Source organism: Dermacentor albipictus, chromosome 1 (assembly GCF_038994185.2).
Source record: "Dermacentor albipictus isolate Rhodes 1998 colony chromosome 1, USDA_Dalb.pri_finalv2, whole genome shotgun sequence".
NCBI classification, from domain to species: Eukaryota; Metazoa; Arthropoda; class Arachnida; order Ixodida; family Ixodidae; genus Dermacentor; species Dermacentor albipictus.
The window spans coordinates 379,714,712-379,736,209 of NC_091821.1; the positions used below are offsets into that span (position 1 = coordinate 379,714,712).

The 21,498-nt window shown below is 47.1% G+C and overlaps 2 protein-coding genes across 2 annotated transcripts; one reads left to right on the forward strand and one right to left on the reverse strand.

Annotated features, from left to right (window-relative positions):
• Nucleotides 1-248: 248 nt before the first annotated feature.
• On the forward strand, nt 249-3,516 carry LOC139057661 (uncharacterized). The gene is made up of 6 exons (XM_070536287.1): nt 249-454; nt 519-682; nt 793-922; nt 1,800-1,943; nt 2,519-2,826; nt 3,138-3,516. The coding sequence occupies exons 1-6, from the start codon at nt 323-325 to the stop codon at nt 3,514-3,516; spliced, it is 1,257 nt and encodes a 418-aa protein (XP_070392388.1). The 5' UTR covers nt 249-322.
• Nucleotides 3,517-5,961: 2,445 nt separating this feature from the next.
• On the reverse strand, nt 5,962-7,307 carry LOC139054162 (transcription factor Adf-1-like). Its single transcript, XM_070530794.1, has 3 exons — nt 7,151-7,307; nt 6,639-6,810; nt 5,962-6,352 (listed from the first exon to the last, which is right to left on the reverse strand). The coding sequence occupies exons 1-3, from the start codon at nt 7,305-7,307 to the stop codon at nt 5,962-5,964; spliced, it is 720 nt and encodes a 239-aa protein (XP_070386895.1).
• Between the last annotated feature and the right edge of the window lie 14,191 nt (nt 7,308-21,498).

Here is a 21,498-nt window from a genome sequence, read left to right on the forward strand (position 1 = left end):
GCTTTCCAGTGTTGCCGGTATTAGAGGATCGAGTTAGCGCCAAACCTGGTGTGGCACTTGCTACAATAATTGAAATTGATTTGGTTGGCTGTACAAAGCAGCATAATGTATTTCTAAAGGTCTTGCAGTATGTTTTTTTTGTTTACATATCAAAATTCGGTAGTTCGCTGGATCCGTCGGCGACGCGCGGCGCGGCCAACTCTGCAAAACGCTGACCGCTTCCTTTTCCCGCCCGCGCTACCTGAAACCACCGTTGTCATTTTGCTGTGCGAGCCTGCGAGCGTTTCTTTCTGTCCCCGCTGTAAAATTTTCTGTGCGTGTGATGGAGCGGCGTAGAAAACTAGCTGCTTTACAGCTACTTTTGATCATGAAGAGGAAGCAGGCGCTGTCCCGCAAGCACTGGGTTCGGCCGGTCTGGACCAAGCGAGCGGACGAAAGCGAGTTCTTCACAGCGGTAAGAGACGAAGGACTTATGTCAACGCAGTACAACTTCATGCGCTTTCATTGCCTTGTTACAGATGAAGGTCATGAAGAACGGCGACGACTCGCTGTTCTTTAAGTTCTACCGAATGTCGCCGGAGACATTCGACGCGCTCCACGACATGGTGCGGGACCGGCTGACGAAGGAATGGGTCTGCCGAGAACCCATTTCATCTGGCGAGCGCCTCGCACTGACGCTGCGGTAGGACCATTTTGTCACTTCAGTACTTCTTAGATTCGGTAGAAACTCGCCATTCACCAGCACAAAACTTTACTGCGTCAATCGTGCTATATGATCTTGTGTGCTTTCAGATACCTGTCGTCCGGTATGCTCGTGCGAGATGTAGCAATGGCCTTCAGAGTGGGGCTGGAGACTGCACGCAAGGCAATTCACCTGACGTGCAATGTGCTATGGGAGGTGCTGTCCCCTGTGTACATGAAGGTGCGCTTAAAATATTTTCATAACGTGGTACCAATAAGCATGGTCTTACGTTCACACTTAAGCAGTGGCTCAGTATTAGTCGCCTTTCTCAGTATTTTTAGTGGATTTCAATCAATGTTAGTGTTGTTTGTTCAGTATTATTTAGCACGAATGTCTGAGATGGTACAACACATGCATGTCCTTAGAAAATGGATTATGGCTTAAAATACTACATGCATATACATATAAGAAGCCAACAAACACTGACACCAAGGACAACATAGGGGAAATTACTTGTGTTTTAATAAATGAAATAAGGAAACGATAAATTAATAGAAATGAAAGTGGATGAAAAAACAGCTTGCCGCGAGTGGGGAACGATCCCACAACCTTCACACTTCGCATGCGATGCTCTGCCAATTGAGCTACTGCGGCGCCATTTCCCCATACACTTTCTTGGGTATTTATCTTTCTTAGTAGAACCTTGGGAGTGGTAGCAAGCGGCACCACTCGCAAACCTTGGCGGTGGATGCGGAACATCCTTTCTGCCACAGGCTTCACGAGAATGTGTTTTTTTTTGTGTGAATGCAACCGGTCAATATCACACCCGAAAAGATCGCATTCTCGCGGCGTCTGCGGCAGAAAGTATGTCCCACATCCGCCGGTGTCAGTTTTTGTTGGCTTCTTATGATATGATATTCATATGATATGATATAGGTGAAACCAGCAGCAGTAAAGTGTACTGTGTGTGACAGTGAGGTTTGCAGTAGGTGAAGTAGCGGCATAACTTAAATAACACATGCGTATAGACAGAGCATGAGGGTACGTAGGTGAATAATGCAGCAGTAAAGTCTGCCGGTGATTGGCATGCATCAAAGTTCAAATCTGTATTATGCAGCCTCCAACAGAGGGAGAATGGAGGGACATCGCCTCAGGATTTGGCAGTCGTTGGCAGTTCCCAAATTGCCTGGGTGCTGTGGACGGCAAGCACGTGAGGATTAGATGTCCAAGAAAGGCTGGGAGCCTGTACTTCAACTATAAGGTATGTGACAGAACATTGCAGTATTGCATGCAGAATATTTGCTGCTGAAGGGTCAGCTTTGTAAATGCAAACACTCCTAAATTCGACAGCAGTATTGTATGGGAACAACCTTGTGCATAAGACGCAGCATACTGCTTTTAAATGACTTTGAGAAGAGCCTGTTCGTACGCTTTGTTAAAAAGGGGGAATACAATTCCATCCTTCCCTTTTTGCAACCTGCAAGCAGAGGACTGCAGCAGTTTATCTGATATGAGAACGTAACATTTACAGCGCTATTTATGATTGTGGGGAAGTAAGGGAGAGGTTTTTTTTTATTTAAGAAATGCAATGATGATGAAGGAGAGTGTCTTGTGGGTGCCGTTTGACTAGTTGTAGCATAGAGGGGATGGTATATGTGAGTAGCAGAGGACGACAAGATGGAAAAATCGTGTAGATACTCTAGGCAAAGCTTGTAGTATAGTAAAACGGTAACCATTTTTTATGTGTGCCTTGCAACACTGCAATGAAGCAAAGTGTAATGAAAGATTCCAATTACAAGAATTCTTTGTTGTTATTCTTATTTCCAATGCTTCTAGGGCACCCACTCCATTGTCCTTATGGCTGTGGCCGACAGCCAGTACCTGTTTCGGCTTATTGATGTCGGCGCACCTGGGAGGTTTAGTGATGGGGGAATTTTCAAAGATTCCCCCATTGGCAAACGACTGCACGAGGGCAAGCTCAATCTGCCTCGGGCAGCTAAGCTACCAGGCTCCGAGAGAGTTTGCCCTCATGTGTTTGTTGGCGATGAAGCCTTCCAGCTGCGCCCCGACTTCATGCGGCCACTACCGGGCACCCGCACTAAAGCTGAGGAGATCATCTTCAACTACCGCCTCAGTCGTGCCAGGTCTGTACCATATCAGGTTTAAAATCGTAATTGTTAAACTGTAATCATTAAAACCATAATCCTGCAATGATACCTTTGTTTATGTATTCCATATAACTACGTGAATATTTTTTCACATTTATAAATTGTAACATTGCCTATTATACAATGCTGGTGTTTGGTGTCTTTGTGCACCACAGTGCACATGTCATTGCCATATAGTGCTCCATTTTTTTTTTTAATTTGGTGCAGGCTCTACTGCACGTTTACAACCGTAATTTTTAAAGAATCACATGTGCATTTTTAAGTCGGAATATGTTTGTCTTTTTCAGACGATGTATAGAGAATGCCTTCGGGATTCTCGTTTCCCGCTGGCGGATATACGAGAGGCAGATGAACCTGCAGCCAGAAAATGTGGAGAGTGTTGTGAAGGCAACCTGCATACTTCACAACTTTTTATCCATGACGTCCAGGGCTTCAGCGACCTACTGTCCTCCTGGATATGCAGACTGCCAGGACATGTTCGGGTGTGTCCGTGACGGCACTTGGCGACAAGGGGTGGCAAGTGCTGCTGTGTTCGGTTTGCAGGGAGCAACGGCCCGCAACTGCACAAATGCTGCTAATTCGGTGCGCAAGCAGTTCATCGAGTACTTCAAGGATGAAGGGCAGGTGTCTTGGCAGTGGGACCTGCCAGGGGTGACAAGCTTGTAGACCTGGCTGCCTCAAGGCCAAGAACACGTGCTGCTGGACTCCATGAAGAACCCAACAGCCCTCTTCAGGGCTATCTACTTAATGCTTTGGCAGTGAGCCGCTGGATTTACGATTTTCTGTTCTGTGGCCCTTCTGTGCATTTTATTTCGTATTGCTTATTTCTGGAATGCGGTGATATTGGTTAGGTGAACGAGTGCAATTCAGTGTAGTTGCGTTAAAAGAATCATTCAAGGAAGGCAGGCATTATGATGGTGGAACTAAATTTTTTTACTTGCTTCGTTATTTAGGTGTCTCGCATCATCGCAACAGTGACAAGGAGTATTTGAAAATTTTTTATTGGCCCGAACGCATTACAAAACTTGCCTAAATTTGACATGGTAAACAGGAAGCACTATAGTCGTAAATGACAAAGACAATGGTGTTCACAAGGTCCTGTGCAAGGAAACTGCATGAAGGAAACAAAAGTAATCTGTACAGTGGTAACCTAGAAAGTAAGTGGGGTGGTTCCAGTAACACAAAAAATATGGCAGCACAAGTACAAGGAGCCAGCAGAACAAACACTGGCATAAGGAACTAAGATTTAAATCAAACAAGATGCCCCCAATACCTGCCACGCATGTGGTCAACATGGTATCTTTAGTGCCTTGTTTAAACACACACTCCTTTATCAGTGAGTTGGACCAAAAACTAGTTAGGAAGGGTAGACTATAAAAATTTTCTAAATGATACCACAGGGGAATGGCCTTAATATTGCACAACAGTGCATATATACAGCAAACCATTACGGTCTACTTCATAAGCCCTGGTTCACCTTATCATAGCATTACCAAATTGAGAGTTGCAGTGGCCTTAATATTGAAGCAAACCATTACGGTCGACTTAATAAGGCCTAGTTCACATTATCACAGCATTACCGAATTGGGAGATTCAGGTCACGTGTACGAAGAAATGGACGAGGCAAGGAAACAACACAGTAATGGCCTTTCTATTGCACGAAAGTATATGTATATAAAACAAACCATTACAGTGTACCTAGTAAAGCCTAGTTCACATTACCACAACATTATCAAAGTGAGAGATGCAATGGCCGCAATACTGCACAACGGTGCATATATACAGCAAACCATTACGGTCTACTTAATAAGGCCTAGTTCACATTATCACAGCATTACCAAATTGGGAGATTCAGGTCACGTGTACGAAGAAATAGACGCGGCAAGGAAACAACACAGTAATGGCCTTGCTATTGCACGAAAGTATATGTATATAAAACAAACCATTACAGTGTACCTAGTAAAGCCTAGTTCACATTACCACAACATTATCAAAGTGAGAGATGCAATGGCCATAATACTGCACAACGGTGCATTTATACAGCAAACCATTACGGTCTACTTAATAAGGCCTAGTTCACATTATCACAGCATTACCAAATTGGGAGATTCAGGTCACGTGTACGAAGAAATGGACGAGGCAAGGAAACAACACAGTAATGGCCTTGCTATTGCACGAAAATATATGTATATAAAACAAACCATTACAGTGTACCTAGTAAAGCCTAGTTCACATTACCACAACATTATCAAAGTGAGAGATGCAATGGCCGCAATACTGCACAACGGTGCATATATACAGCAAACCGTTATGGTCTACTTAATAAGGCCTAGTTCACATTATCACAGCATAACCAAATTGGGAGATTCAGGTCACGTGTACGAAGAAATGGACGAGGCAAGGAAACAACACAGTAATGGCCTTGCTATTGCACGAAAATATATGTATATAAAACAAACCATTACAGTGTACCTAGTAAAGCCTAGTTCACATTACCACAACATTATCAAAGTGAGAGATGCAATGGCCGTAATACTGCACAACGGTGCATATATACAGCAAACCATTACGGTCTACCTAATAAGGCCTAGTTCACATTATCACAGCATTACCAAATTGAGAGATGCAGTTTGCCTGTATGAAAATACACCGAAGGCACGCAAACATACAAAATTTGAATGACAGGTAATTCCACAACAGTGAATACTACCAAAAAATCCAGTGTTACGAAACAAGTTTGGTCACAGCAGTAAAACATGATAAAAAACCTTTTCAGTATGGATTTTCTGCAATGATTGGGGGGACTAGTTCCCAGGTAACAACAGTTGAATGAAAAATGTATAGATATATATATCGCAACTTGCTGTAGTGACTTAGTGGTCGTGGAGTTGTGTTGCTAAGCATGCTGTTGCGGTTTCGATTACCGTTTGCACTGGCCGCATGTTATAAGGGGGGTAGAACGGAAAAACTTCGTGCACTTGGATTTAGGTACATGTTAAAGAACCCGAGGCTGAGAAAACTGAAAAAAACTGAAAATTGTGTGCTAAAAAGGACACTTTCCTTGCCTAAACACTGAAGTATGCAATGAAAAAAAAAAAACTAAATTAAATTTCAAGCGCTATTAATGTACTTATTAACATCTCGCAGCACCTCCATCTGCATTTCGTCACGCAGCCTCAGAGGTACACGCTTCATTTTTTCTCCGAGAAATGCGGCAAAATGATCAATTTCATCATTCTCCTTTGCCAGAATTTTGGTGATGTTCTCAATTTGCTCATCGTACTTGTCTTTCTTCCTCTTCTTTTTTGATGGCTGCGGCTCCGGCACTTCGACACACACGTCAACAAGGCTCGATGCCTCTGTTCGGTCACATGCACCCACCTCGCTATTACCCTCGTCCTGGTACATCGCCGCAAAAATTTCTTGAGCCGACTCAACGTGGCCATTTGCACTGGCACTTTGCCATTCATCTGCTGGTGGCGCCGTGAGGTTTCCTGATGTCCTGGAGAAAACAATGTTGCATGTTTTAAGTTAGCTCTACTAAGCACTGCTTTCATCAGAAAAAGCTCAATTGTCATGTGTGACTTATTAAACATTCCACACATAAGGTCACTGTAAATATGCTTGTCTGTGCATTTCTTTTATTTCTATGAACCTTTTTGTTCATAATTAGCTCGTTTATACATGCACGTATGTTTGCTGTCAGGCACAACATTCGTTGTAATGCTGGCATGAGGCCACAGAAAAAATACCACCATTTGTACTGCAACTTTCTGTTATGAACTTACGGTCTTCCTATCATGCCGTCTTTTAGAAAAAGAAGCCGGACGAAAAACGTCCACTGCTTGTCTTCGTCGAGGCTGTCGTCTGCGGCCGCGCCGCTCTTTGCCTCGTTGCGCCCTTTCAACACACGGCGGAAAGTGTCGCGCAAATTCTTCCACCGGGCTTTCACGTCGGCAACTGCGTATAAAAATGAATACATAGCACCCATTGTAGTTCGCGCACATGCCATGATGAAGGCAGCATTCGCTCTATACATGCATGCCTGATCTTGTCTCATGCAATTTCAATGCGAGATATATACTATAGATCGCACTGCTTTTTAGCAATTACAGGGCCGCAATTTTGCAGTGGTGCCTTTTCCCGCGCTATTATTTTTCGCGCTTGGTTAAAAGTGGTGATCAAGCAGCGCTTCGCCCGCGTTTTATGGAAGGGCTGGATCAGCAGCATAGAATGCAGCAGAAGTAAGTCAAATTTGAAACCAAGCACACAATGTAAATAGCGACAAAGCACAACTCACCGGTCGATCCGAGTTCCGCTGCTACACGTCGCCACGCTGCCTCGCATACTCCACGGGACTTGTATTCTTTCTGCTGGAGGTCCCACAGGCAGCGCTCTCGCTCAACAGCGTCTATGAGGCGCTCACTGAATTCGTTTTTGTTCTCTGCATTCGCCATACTCAACGTAGATGCTGCTGTACGCTCGACCCAGGGAGGCCGTCTGCTCAGCTCGCCCGAAAAGCGCGCGAAAGCAAACCGGTAGTACGTCACTAATGTACATCCTGTTCCGGCTGTCTACTATTGGCTAGTCGCTCATAGCACTTCCGGGCGACGAGCGACGGATTCTAGATTTGCAAAACCGAGCGATCGCGCGACAAGACCGAGCGATCTGTTCAAGCGACGGCCCGATCCGTCGCGCGAACCCGTCGCTCGTCGCTGTCGCGCACAAAATCGCGCCAATGGGGTTTAGCCTTAACTTTTCCTGTGCCGCTCGCACCGCTATTCGCCGAGCGCTATCATGTGATGCAGAAAGCCGCTGCGAAGCCATCTTTACGGGCGCGATGCCGACTCGTCGTTTCTTTTTCTTTTAGCTATTTTTTTCACCTTTCGTTGACTAAGTCGAAGCCTTGTTTTTTGCTTAATACTTACATATGCTGCTTTTCTGTTCATTTATGCCTTGTCTCTTAAAACCTTTGTTTGTAAATTTTTCATGTTGCCATTGTTGTATGTATTATTAATTCTAGTCATCTTGCACAGGAGGTCCCATTTCAGTTTCTAACTACGGGACCTCCTTCTGTATATACATATGTTGTAATTATCATCATTTTGTCATGAATAAAAACTGATTCTGATTCTGATTCTGATTCACTGTGTCGTTTCCGACAGTGCCATCGACATTGCAATCAGCGGACCGTAGAGCGCGCGGTGCATTTACGGCTCCGGGTTGCGGGTATATACAGTATTCGACAATATTAGGTTAAGGACCTTGGTGAACAGATAAGAAACGCATCATAGTGACAGTTGTACTCCATAATCACTGGGTGCAGCTCATCAAACTGCGCAAACCACACGGAATGTGGCAAAGCTTCTTACGCGTTGTCGTGTGGACGGACAGACGTGCGCCGGCGACTCGTACGGCTACTGCGCATGCGCCGAGACCGGCCGGCTCCTAAAGGGACCAGGATATGCGAGGTGCGTTCGCCTTGTTTACAGAGGCGAGTTCGGCTTGTTTACAGTAAAACAACATTTACCTCGAGTAACACACCTGTTAACGCTGAGATGCGTACGCCTAGCATGAAAGGTTGTTCACTTGTACGATTTTCGATGTATATGTGCAGTGCGACACAGACAGGGGACAAAGGAAGGAAAAAGTGGAGAAGGAAGGCAGGGGGGTTAACCAGTTTAGCCTAACCGGTTTGCTACCCTACACATGGGAGCGGGATGGGGGGGATGAAAGATGGGAGGAGAGAGAGAGAGAGAGCACATAACACAGCAAACACATCATCGGTTATAGTCCGTCACTCTTGCGCGGTACGCGACATCACTGTCACAGCCGCTTGTCCAAGCCCGTATCCTTCATAAACCGAAGTAGTCCCTTCGTCGCCTTCAGCTGCGATGTCTTCTGTCGGCGATATGTGAAAATGGTTGCAACTGACAATGGTCTATTGTTTAGATGCGCTAGAACAAAGAATGAACGACAAGCCTGTGTCGCGCTGCACATATACTTCAACAATGTTAACTTACCAACGCGCCCAATTGGCTGTGTTGCTTGTACGACTGTTCTGACTATGCGGATATAGAACAGTGTACACAGAACAAAGTAAGTGCTGACAGATACAATTTTCCCGCTGCACCCTCGTTTTTCTAACCTCTTTCTTTCTTTTGTCGGCGTTCCTATTTTTTATGTAACGCTGATTGATGTGCTAGTGTTCATTGTTTTGGAGTAGGCGGAAACCTCGCGCGCTCCCACCGTGGCAGCTGTGATAGCTTGAGCATTTACCGTGCGCAATATCTTACTTATTCGATCGGCCTTAGTCGACGTGAGGAATGTAAAATTCTGTCTGTATATACGCTTAAAAAGCGCTGTGTTGTAGTAACTTTACCTGTGTATTACGAAGAGATCACGAAATATGCGTTGTCGTATTACAGTATGCAATGTGTGAATAATTATTTTGCAAGTTTGACATCTCGATGTGATTCGCGCAATAAAAATAACCTGTTGTTACTCGGAATGGCTTGTTGCATTTCCAGTTGCTTTGAATTCTGCCGACTATAAGGCTCAAAGAACAAGAACTCATGCCCTGCTGCCAGCAGCCATTGGTCATCCATTGCCCATAGTACGAAATAAATTTGATCTAGAAGCTCGTGCATCTTGAATCTTTTTTCACTTGCAGATGTGGTGCTACGATCGACGCAGCTGTTTAGTCTGTGCTATTAATGAATGGTAAAAGTAAGCTTTGCATTATATGTGCACGTGTGAACGTTTGAAATGCATTTACGTGTCCGCACCGCATATATCGAAAACGTGAAGCTGCTGCGAACGGTCGACGGCTATAGTGATAAATGACGCTCTGCTAACGGTCACTGACCTAACTGCAGGCACCATAGTTCTCTCGGTGACGATCATTAATCGGATGGTTTCCGGAGCCAAAATGCACTCACATAATAATCCACCGTACATGTGTGGCGTTTTTCTTAAACACCATTTAAAACATTTCTTGCTTTCCGGCTTCGGCGAGAAAATTTCATATGCATGCTGAAAAACATTGCACCGCTTTTTGTTGCAAAGTAATGCGCATTTGCATGCGAACTTCAGACCTGTTCGAGCCACGGGCATAGTCGGGATTTTATATGCACGTTCGTGCGTGTGCATGGTTGTATATGCGCGCGTATAAATGTACGTACAAACTAAAAAAAAAAAAAAATTCGGGGGGTTGGAACTCTAGCCCCCTCCGGCTACGGCAATGGTTCAAGCGTGACCTGTATTAAATATTGCCATCTTGCTCAGCGCTTGCGAACAAATGCCGCATGTAGACAAAAAAAGCAAATGGGACTCCGCGCGGCATTTGCCTCCTGTGCGCGCGAGGAATGGCTTCACTGCATAGCTGGAACATAATGGCGGACCTATGCGCAACCCTACTCCCTGCAGGATCATATGCGGGGACACTAAATGAAAGTGTTACTGATGGCCACCTATCGCGCGCTTTCGAAAGTACGCTCGGGACGCGGTATAGCAGACGACAGCAGTTTGCAGCAAGGATGGCTGAAGTTCGCGGCGATGATTTCCCCTTTGTTCGGTTGACAGACCGCTTACTTCAGCGTGACAGCTGCCGGAAAGGCGCCGGCCTAGATTTGTGAGAGCGGGCATGTGTACGATGTTATCGGAATTTGGGTCAACCCAGCCCGCGTATACGTGACAGGTGCGTCTCGCATATGAGCGCAACAAAGCCCATTTATACCCAAGTGGAGCTTGCGTTAAGTAGCCGCTTCGTTTCGTTGACACGTGACAGCTTCGAATAACTGCTTTCGAAGTTGTTTCAAGAATAGCAATTTGCGATTTGGTTAACGATGGTGCGTACACTAATCAACGATGTCACCAAACGCACGGGTGAATAAAAGCGCCATCGCTACAGTGCTGACCTGCATGTGATTCCGCTGCGTACGTCGATGAACTTCCATTTCCGGTGCAGTTTCCACAATTTGAAATCTCTTTTGTGACCTGCTTGGAAACGTACAAAGGTAAAGTCTTGCCAACTTTTGAGCATCTCGAGTGTTTCGGAAGAGAGAAGCAGACTATATATATAAAAGCGGAGCAGCAGCCGCCAAGATGTGGGCGCTAGCGGCAATGCCGGGTTCCTTCCTTTGCGCAATAGGTATTACAATCCCACGCCGCAAAAGACTGTAAGAAAGAATTCAATTGAGTACAAAATTCACATGGAAAAGGGCACTCAGCAGTGAAAGAAACAGAGCGCTCTGCGTAGTAAGTCTTCTCAGACAGCATCAAGGTTTAAAGACTTCACAAGCATGACGCGAATTTTTTCAGCGAAAATTGAACAGGAATATATACGTATATGGAGCAGCTGACATCAATCCTCACCTTGAGCTACCTCTTTTCTAGCACACTTCCCAAACAGCCACAATATCGAAGTTGTCCTCAGGGGAAAAGAATAAAGCTGAAAGCTGTTAAAGAAGCACTTGCCTGTACTCATGCTAATAAAACACAACGTGATTTAAGCTTCTTGCAAACGAGCGAGGCAAAAACCTTGTACTTAAAAAAACATTCAACAGCTTCGCGTGAAGCCACTATATAGCAACGGTTCAGCACGCGCGTAGCCACGCATAAAATAGATACAAAAACATGGACTGCATGCGTGATAGCTGGTGCGACGAATTTACCGGACCGCGTGAAACCAACAAAATCAGTCCTTATATATAAGCCTTAGCAGCTTTAACATACCAGGCGATGCACTCGTACAATCCTGCGCCCACATGGCCAAAGCAACAAGGTAAAGGGGCGGCGAACGATATAGGAGCGGCCGACGGCATTCAGAACAATCGAAATGCCTTTAACCCGCAGGCTGCACTACGGAGAAGCCGAACGCAAACATCGAGTGCAACAAACACTCAGATGACAAAAGAAAGCCTGAGAACATGAAATTTCCCCCCGAATGGCGGCGATTCATTGCTGCCTTTGCTCCCACCCATTATATGTCTCACGGGGAATCATTAGAACCCTGTCGCCGACACGAGCCGGTAGAGGCGCAGAGGAAATCAAAGAGCATTTCAAAAGACAAGAAATATGAATAAATAAATAAATAAATAAATAAAAAGTCGAGACACTATGAAGGATGATTGGCAAAGTAAGGAAACAGCGTCTACAAACTACAAAACACACTTTAGCAAGACCACTTCCCTATAGTAATGCTACTGATGTCGATAACGGTGTTTGACGGTAGCCGCACAAATTATCACCGACATGTTTTCGCAGGCGGCATTAAAGCATGACGACGACCGAGATGCATGAGCGCGCGATGGCGACTGCAGCACGACAAGGACTTCATGACGACAACACGTTGCAATGACGAGAGCGTAGCGGCTCTAGCATGACACCGGCTGCGCATGCTGCACCCGCGCTTCCTTTTTTCCACTCGTTTACGCCACTGGGGCCAGAAACTCCTTCGGAGGAATAACCGGTCTTAGCTTAAAACTTCGCATAAAGTCACGGAGTATACCTCGCACTGCGGTATAGTCGCGGTCGTGGTGAGCCGGCAAGACGAAAAGGCACATCTCGACAGGAGACGCGCCTGATGATCTCTTGATGATGACGATCGTGTAAAGGACTGTTGATCGTGTAAAGGACAACTACATGCGTGCGCTCTTAAACCCGCCCACCACCACCCGCATGTCATCGTACACATTTAATCGTACTTTCCAGAGCAGTCGAATGACTATGTATGCGTAATTCAGCACAATGATGGCTCATCTGCAGCGTGACTAAAAGGTACGTATATATGTGTATTCTTATATGCAGCTAAGAAATACTGCGACAAATATTTGTTGTTTGTCGGACGGACTGTTGGAAAAAAGTTGACGTCGCTTCAGGCAGATTGAACGGATACCGCGCAATACATGTGCTCAGCTCGCCGCGAGCAGCGGTGAAAGAGATGATGATTAACGTCGCATATAATGAAGATAAATGGCACAAGTCCTATTGGGAAAGGTTCAATTAACTTCCCGGAGAAAAAATTGCGGCCTATCCATCCTTTGGAGATGATTGGCGACGTTAATGCGATTAGCAATCTTTCTTATGATGGGCGCGTGTAATAAATGATTATGTGCTTTATATGTTACCATGGTCATCATCGTCGTTCTTCGTCGGTTTCGACGGCGCGGCACTGCAGCGGTTGGTCGTGCGCATTTGCTCCAAGCGAGAGACGCGGACCTCCGCCGCATAGCGGCGGTGCCTGCGCTCTCCCAACTCCCCGAGCGGTACACATTCGTGGTTAAAGTGAAGCGCGCACAAAATACAAAAGACGCAGGAAGTTATCAAACCAGCTCTGTAGCAAACAAGAGCGTTATGTAAGCGCCTTCTTTGAGCGAGGCACGGAGACCGTGAGAAGGCTCACCTAACGAGGCACGTGGAAGTGGCGTCATGTATACCGCGCGTGGATATACTGCAGCCGGAGTCCTCTCACGCGATTCCCTCTAGACGCGCTGCGCCATCTGGCGGTGGCGCCACTATGCGGACGGCATAACGGCCTCGCAATGGCCATCCTTCAAACGGTCGCACTCAATACGTGGAGTGGGCGGTATCGTTTTGGCATGTTTAAGGCTGCACTGCCCCTTGTGTCACCTTCGCACGTTCATTCCGGGCCGGGATTGGCCAAGAATAGGCACATGTCAATATTACATATACGCAGTGCCGAAGTTGTCTATTCGGACGCCCGTATATAACCAGCGGCCTACCTTGCCTTCTCGGCAGAAAAAACAGCAACAGAGCATATGCCTAGTGGCTCAGACTAGTATAGGCAACTTGGGTCACTGGGGGTATACATGAAAGAGGTTAAATACAAACAGACATACTGTGAAGCGGATAAAGTTTCTCAAAAATGCTAATCGCACTAAAGCGAAAGACGTGCAAGTGGAGAGAAAAAAGTACGAGCAAATTAATAAAAGGTTAACCACGAGAAAAAGAAAATCTGGTATGCTGTATCAGGGGCACTGCAGCCGCAGTGGGGTTCGTGAAACGCTTTGTGCCTGCTGCAGACGGCGTATACGCGCGCTATACAGTACAGAAATGACGTAACCAAACGCACAAACTGCATTTTTCGCGCATTAGAAAACTCACATGCCCAACGTATGTTAGAGTTAGTGGGGGTCGTACGGTCTAATTTTGCGATAGTGCTCGCTCCCTTTTCGTAGTGGGCCCACTTGTTTTGCCGCATGACAGAGATGCGGCTTGTGACATCTAATAGTGACATTTAAACAAAACATATGTTTTTTTCAACATTCCGTCAAGTTTTCTTGTCAGAACTTCGGCAGGAGAGCCACCGCTTGTTAGACCACTGTTGACCAATTCAATTTAGTCACCATCTTCCTGTTAACCTATAGTTTAAACACAGATGACGTTTCTTTCCAGCAACACTCATCCAGCCCCCCCCCCATAATTATAATTTTTATATTCTAAACAAATACTTCTTTGTCACTTTCTAAACAATCATCATAACAGCATAGAAATTAGCAGATAATTGAGACTAATTGTTAGAATAAAACAAATTTGCAGGGAACACACAGCTTTAAGAAGGCTGATGAGGTTAACGCGACAATTTACAAGGTCACTCGTAGTCAGACGGACCAAGTTTAAGCCAATCAGCATACTGCCCGTCGTTCCCGCAGATTTCTCTATAGAATTATTAGTAGCGGAAACTTTTTTCTTTTTTTTTTGCATGAGACAGAACAGAAACAATTGCAATGACATACGGGTTTCAGCGATCGCATTTGTAACTATTCGTAAAAGACATGTTATGCACATGCAACATTGCGTCTCTATACCGACACGTCATCGACGGTACAGCAATTGTAAAGCAATGACATCGATTTCGTGTAAAAAGCAACATAACTCAATATATCGCACTCAGTCCAGTGTGTTCTCAGGTTTCTAGAAGAGGTGCTTTCGAATCGCTTTAAGGGCGACAATTACATCATCAAGGCCAACACATCTGGAGCTGCAGTAAAAATCAGCTTCACCCTTTTCCCGCGAAAAAAAAAAAAAAAAGTCCGTACAAGCAATACGCCCCGGTATATGTAAACCAGCTGCGCCGGCACACCGACGCGTCATCAATTTCGCGAATGCCAGACAGAGACGACAACACCCACGGTGACACCGACGGCAGGTTGTGTTTCCGAAACGCCGACGACAGCCGGAAAACAAGAGTCCGCGCGTGAGCAAAGCGGATCAGGAGGCGCTGTTGGGCGGCGCCAGTCAAAAGGCCGAGTGAGACGTCGGGACGTGCTGAGAAGGGACCACTTTGTAAGTACGCGTCATCGTCTTATCATCATCGCCCCGACGTCCCCACAGGGGCGGAGGAGGAACGCTCGACAACGACGGTACGACAATGCACAAACAGCGTACTGCAACGTCAAGAAGCACGCGTAACAAAAAATACCCAAACGCCACCAACAAGACACTTCTTTAGCTGCGCCCTCCCGCCTATTCAATCCCGCTCCCCTCTTCTACGCACAGTGCCGCATCTACTCGCGTAAAGCCCGCAGCCACACGTCTTAGCTCAATAATGTTTGTGCAAGTTGGGTTGGAGAGCGTAATCAAAAAAGGGAATTCGTATCAATGCGTACATGGGAGTTCACGTTAAAATCATCGACGGATACAAAGAAAGAGGCTCTCTTTTTTTTTATGCGAAGCATATGACGAGAGCTCAACCCAGCTCCTCAGGCGCGGCGGTGTCGCCTTCAATGACCTTTGACCCCATGCCATACCACGTGACACCTCGACAGAGGAGAAACGGGGCTCCAACTCGCGCCGTCGCGGCGGTATATAAGCAGCTGCGCTTGTTTCTAGGTGGCTTTGGCTCAACTCTTGGAAGATGGGCTGGGTGAGAATCGAACCAGGGTCTCCGGAGTGTGAGAGGGAGACGCTACCACTGAGCCACGAGTACGATGCTTCAAAGCGGTACAAAAGCGCCTCTAGTGAATGCGGTGTTGCCGTGCGTCGCTTGCTCAGGCGCACATTTCGTTGCCGCGCCGAACGCTGCGTCGCTCGACGCTCACCGCGTCCAATGCGGGGCGCGTAGTCGCTGCGCCGTAGCCCATTGTCTTACACGCCTTGGCGGGTCGACGGGAACGCTGTCGCGTTCCACTCTTGAAGGCGAAGCAGAGTAACGCATGAGTTGTTTCTTCGTCTAGCCGCAACAGCAGTTCACCAGGCTAAACAGTGGTTCAACAACTAAAATAAAGGCTAGTATGCTTCGCATCCTGGGCTTAACCTTAGCTAAGCCACAGCCATTTTCTTTTTTTTTTGTAGGCAGTGAGCTATAGCTTCACACAGCATGCAGCCTGCTGGTGCTGGCGAACGCATGTAAGTCCCCTCAATGAAAGGTTAGAACCTGCGGATATATCTAGGGCTAACTAAGTGCGCCTCAACTTGTGCGAAAGACATGATCGCGCTACAAACCACCCGATCTCATGAACTCGAATTCACCGCCACAGAGCGCACTTAAGACGCCTGTGCCCTCATTCGCTACAGCTGCCTGATTTACCGACGCAGACACCTCGATGCACATTTTCAAGAGTTGTCACTCCACGAAGGTGCATTCCGTCGAAGTATGTACGCCTTTGTAAGACCTTCGTCAATCCTGTGAACCATGCCTCAGCATTACGGGAGCCGCGAAGAAGGCCGGTCGTCCAACAGCTACATGCTCTACAAGAGGCAACACTTATGTAAAACGTGACCTGTGGAGAGGGAACGCACATTTACACCGATTGCTCGATCTCCTCCATCACATATGACTTTCAGCCCAGATTTACTTGTCGCAATCAAGTTCGAATTGTGCCGTTTGACGACGTTTCTACAACTGAACTGGCCGCTTTGCGTAATGCTTCTAAATACGACATGCAACCGCACTTTCAAAAGTTGCTCGTGTTTTTTTACTCCCAAGGCGGCCTTTTAGAGCACGAAGTTATAGGTCTACAACGTAGGACTCCTATTGGTATTCCGTGATAGCTTTCCCATCAAGCTCGTTGTCTTCCGACATCGCCTTCCAGTGGCGTCGTCGGTATCGACCTTGCCGATCACATTGCCCAGTCAGTCATTCAATAGCGTGGACAGTATTAATTTTTTTGTCGGGTACGTACGTGGCAGAGGTCTTCGTTTGCTTCCTCCCAACACGACGAGAACTTCCTGAAATTCTTAAAGTCTCAAACTTGTCCTCACAAACTTGACAGTTCGTTGAAGTTGCAACTGGTGTCGCACCTTTATTGCTGCGATGCAGATTTACTATGCGACGTCTGACTTCGGTGACGTTTATGAAAGCTCACTCACTCCTCATTGGGATGGCAGGCATCGGAATGTGTGGCTCGTGCAACTGCGAAAAGACTATGCTGGACACCTCTTGTGTTTTAAAACGATTTCTTTGCCTTTATCACCGTGGGAAGTAGAACGACAGGAAGTCAAGCTATAAATGGTAGAAATTCACGTTAGAAAAAAAAAAAACAAATACGCGCGTGCAGACACGAACACTAGTTGAGTATATATATATATCGAAGTCTGTTTCCATATACTTCTGTCCGTGTCTACTCGCATACCTTTTTCTCACGTGTGTCTCCCTGGGGTTTGGCCTGTCGTCGTCGTCTGTCTCGCCGGGTAAAGTGGGCCAATCCCGGAGACGCGTGTAATCAAGGGTGATGATTCGGTGTGCCGACACCTGTGCACGATTTGCATCCTTGCAAGGGTTTTAATGCGAAAAAGGGAAATAGAGGGGCTCGAGTTTTGTTAATCACGACCACATAAAGCCAACAGGCAATATGCTATAGATTATTGGCCTATTTAATCCGGCTTAACCGCCGACGCGCGAAGCACAAGGAACCGCTGTGACATCAGCTTGAGGGAATTGAAGCACTTGCGTACGTAGTGGCACCGGTTTATACGTTAGAAATGGCGTTCGTTTAGTTCAGCGCTACCCTAAAGCACACTTACCAACGTCTCAATTGGGCCTTCTTGGGAAAGTGCTGAAATAGCTACCTTCATACCATTTTAAGAGACAAACATTCTATTGTCGTGGCCTGATGAGCCGCAGTCTCAGAAATCACTATATAGGCAGTGCTGCAGTTTCGGAATTCGATTAACCTGAGCGACCGTTTGTAAGCGCGGTGGGCCCTTAAGAGCCAGCACAGAGCTATAGTTCTCTCTTACTATCTACTTTCTTTGTTTCATTACACCCCTTCCTCATGTGTAGGCCTCTAGGGTAGCAAAAAGGAATAACGCTTGGTTGATTTCGCGTTCTTTCATTTCTTTATCATCTACAGACGACTGCCAACCATACAAGTCTAGAAAAACAATAGATATACTGAATGAAATTTTTGCTAGTGATTGAATAATCTGAGCTGAAGTTTCTAGGGAGTACACGGCAAGTAAATTGCTGGGTTTTGAAACACAAAGCCGCAATTTTACACGAAATGCTGTGGTGAAAATCCGTAGGCTCCGGGTTAATTTCGACCCTCTGACGTTCTTTAGCGTGAACCCAAAGCTCCGCACAACATTTTTTTTTTTATATCATAGCGCTTCCACCTGAAGGCGACCGCGGGAGTCAAGAAACGAACCCGCGACCTCGTGCTCAGTCACTGAACCACTGCGGCAGGCGCGCAGTACGCCGGAACCAGCAAGCAAAGCCATCATCGACCTGACTAGGGTAGGACTCGCACCATGTCGAAGGTTTGGAAGAAGAAAAAAGTGCGTAGTCCTTACGCCCGAGTAAATGCGGTAGTCGACAGGACCAAGAAAGACGCATGCTCGGAAAGAACGGAGGCGACGCTCATTGTCGCTCGAGCGAGATCGACGGGGATGGAAAAACGTGAAAATGGAGAGAGAGAAAGAGAGAGAGAGACACGGGGAATAAAATGAAATACGCACAAAGAAACGCTGGAAGCCAGAGATAAAGAAGAGCCCAGCGCGGCGAGAGCAGCATGCGGGCGAGAAGAGATGGAGAAGGAGGGAGCGCCACGCACTAGCGCAACGGATCCGCAGAGCGGTGTTTTTCTTTCTTTGAGCGGCCGTCTTGCGCAAGCTGCGAGTGGAAAAAAACTGTCGCTGGGAGCGGGACAATAAGGAACAAGACGCAGATAAAGGAAAGGAGCGAGGAAATGTTCTGGAAAGAACGAAAGAAAGAAAGAAAGCCGGCAAACGACTCTCCGACCGCGAGAAAGGAGCCGCCCTGGAAAGCTGCCCCCCCCTCTCCGCGTCGACCGCAAATACTCAGACAGAAGCGACAAGTCTGCTCAGGGTCAGGGGGACCGCAAAGGCGCGGGAGATAAAAGAAAACAAAGAAATATGAACAAATGTGACAACAAGAAACTATAACAAAAAACATCTTGCGCTACCCGTCGTGGAGAGTGTGACAGACGGTAAGCGAAAATAAAAGAAAGAGAAGATAATAATAACAATTTTCCCACTCTCCTCCCCACTTTCTTAGCCTCGAGAAGCGCTTTACGCTGTTTTTAAAGAAATGATAATAATAATAATAATAAACGCGAGTGACAGAGAAAGGGGAACCTTGTTTGGCCCGTCCTTACCCGCGCTGGCAAACATCGTCGTTTTCTCCTTCGTCCTCCCGCGCCTTCTTCCTTCGCGGCCTTCGCCATGGTCTGGCACGTCTTCTTTCCACCACGTCACCTGCCCTTCCTCCTCTCCGCAGGCGATCCATCGGTCCATCCATCTCGAGCTACGCATCTGAAGATAAGCCAAACGAAGAACAGGCGCGGGTATGCAGCCCGAGAGAGAGCGAGAGAACGAGCGAGACGCGAACAAGATGAAGCAAAAAAAGAAAAGGCCCTTCTCCATACGGGGTCGCCCACGCTAATGAAAGCGCCGGTGATGGCCTCGCGCGATGCAAATAAACGAAAAAAAAAGGAAAAGAAATAACGGCGCTCCACTGACAGCAGCCACCCTCAGGGGCCGAGCGCAGAAGGGGAGGTACGCACCGCACTCTCTCGCTTTTTGCGAGGGAGAGAAGTCAGCGAGGAGGAGAGGGAGTTGGGGAGGGGAGAGCCCTGCGCCGAAAGGAGGCGTGTGCACCACGCGAAACCTCGCAAAGAGCCGGAATAAAATAATAAAAAAAAACTAAAAAGTGTATAGAAGAGGGCAAGGAGAAGGTGGGATGAAGGTGGATTTATTATAATCGAATAGAGCGATCCGACAACGCCGCCGAGATGAATGGTGGCGCAGGGGGGGAAGACCCACAGCCTAGCCGGCACTTTACCCGCGGCGTGCAGCCGGGAGTGTTTAAGCGGCACGCGCGCGCCGGGCGCCGTGCACTGACGTAGCACACGTCCGTGCGCTTCGCGTGCGCCAGAGCTGTTACACGCGTGCAGCGCGCGTGATTGCTTCTCTTATTCATTTTGGCGGCACCCGCCTCTCCATGCGAAACTTGTTGGCACGAGCCATATACGCGCAGCACGCGAGGATGTATGCGGTGCGGTCTGACGTGATTTCACCTCCCCCCCCCCTTTTTTTTTTCAGTCTCCCTTCTTAATGCGGAGATGTGAGTGATGGAGGTGTTCCGCAGGTACATTTTGCGCTCGTATCGTTAAGCCCGGCGCGGTAACCATTGTATGCACGGTAACTTTCCTACGATTTGGTACGGTTTCGTCGAGAAAGCGCCACTGAAGCCTCTCGTAATTTTCGGAGGCTAAGTTGCGTTGTGTGCTTGCCCCGCGGTTGTTTTACATTCGCGAATTATTCATCTTACCGCGTAATTCTCACCTAACAAAATCACGACAAGAATTTTGAATACGTGCGTCGCTAAATTTCGACGCGCATACTATTGGCCTCGAGCTCCACCACTGGAAAAGCTGGCGCCACCGTCGCCGTGACGTGCTATTAGGGATCACGTGGACATAGCGGCCGCGTCGGCTGCTTCGGGAGCGCCGAAGCGAGCTGAAAACGAGAGTTCAATTTCCCTCGTACGCTGCGGCCCTCACTTAGTGGCGAGATTTTGCCGCTTCGAGTGTCTCCTTTACAACGCTTGAAATTACTACAACAGGTAGTGGCTTCGTTTGAAGGCGCGCAACATGGTAGGCTACTGCTCAGTGCCGCAGTGCTGGACGTGCGCAACGGAGCCCGGTGTCAGCCTTATTCACACGTAGCCGCGGGACAAGAAGCTGCGTGAAGCTTGACTCGCGAAGCATAAAACCGGCAGTCATCGGCTACGTACAACTCGGGTATGCAGCAAGCACGGACGCGAGGAAGATTTCTGTTACGGCGCCGGGTCTGCGATGTTCGGAAAACGCGCACTGAGACGCTCGCCCGAGTCCGCTGCCCGACTAATGTGATGACGGTTCGGTCTATGAACCTGTCGATGCTACAAATACTGGCAAGTTTACTGGAGTTGAAAGGGAGTGGTAAGAAGCACATAAAAAAAAATCATGGCATATGGTCATGTTTATGTTATGAATTAATACAATGGATTACAAAAAAGAAGCAGCGGGAAATCGCACACTGAGAACACCGATAAACATACAGTGCGACGCAAATAGAGAAATAATATTGAAACATTAAAAACTTAGAAGAAAAAAAAAGATTGAATCGTCGCGACGGCAAATCACAGTCGCCGTAGGCGTCGAAGTCTCTACAGTGAAATTA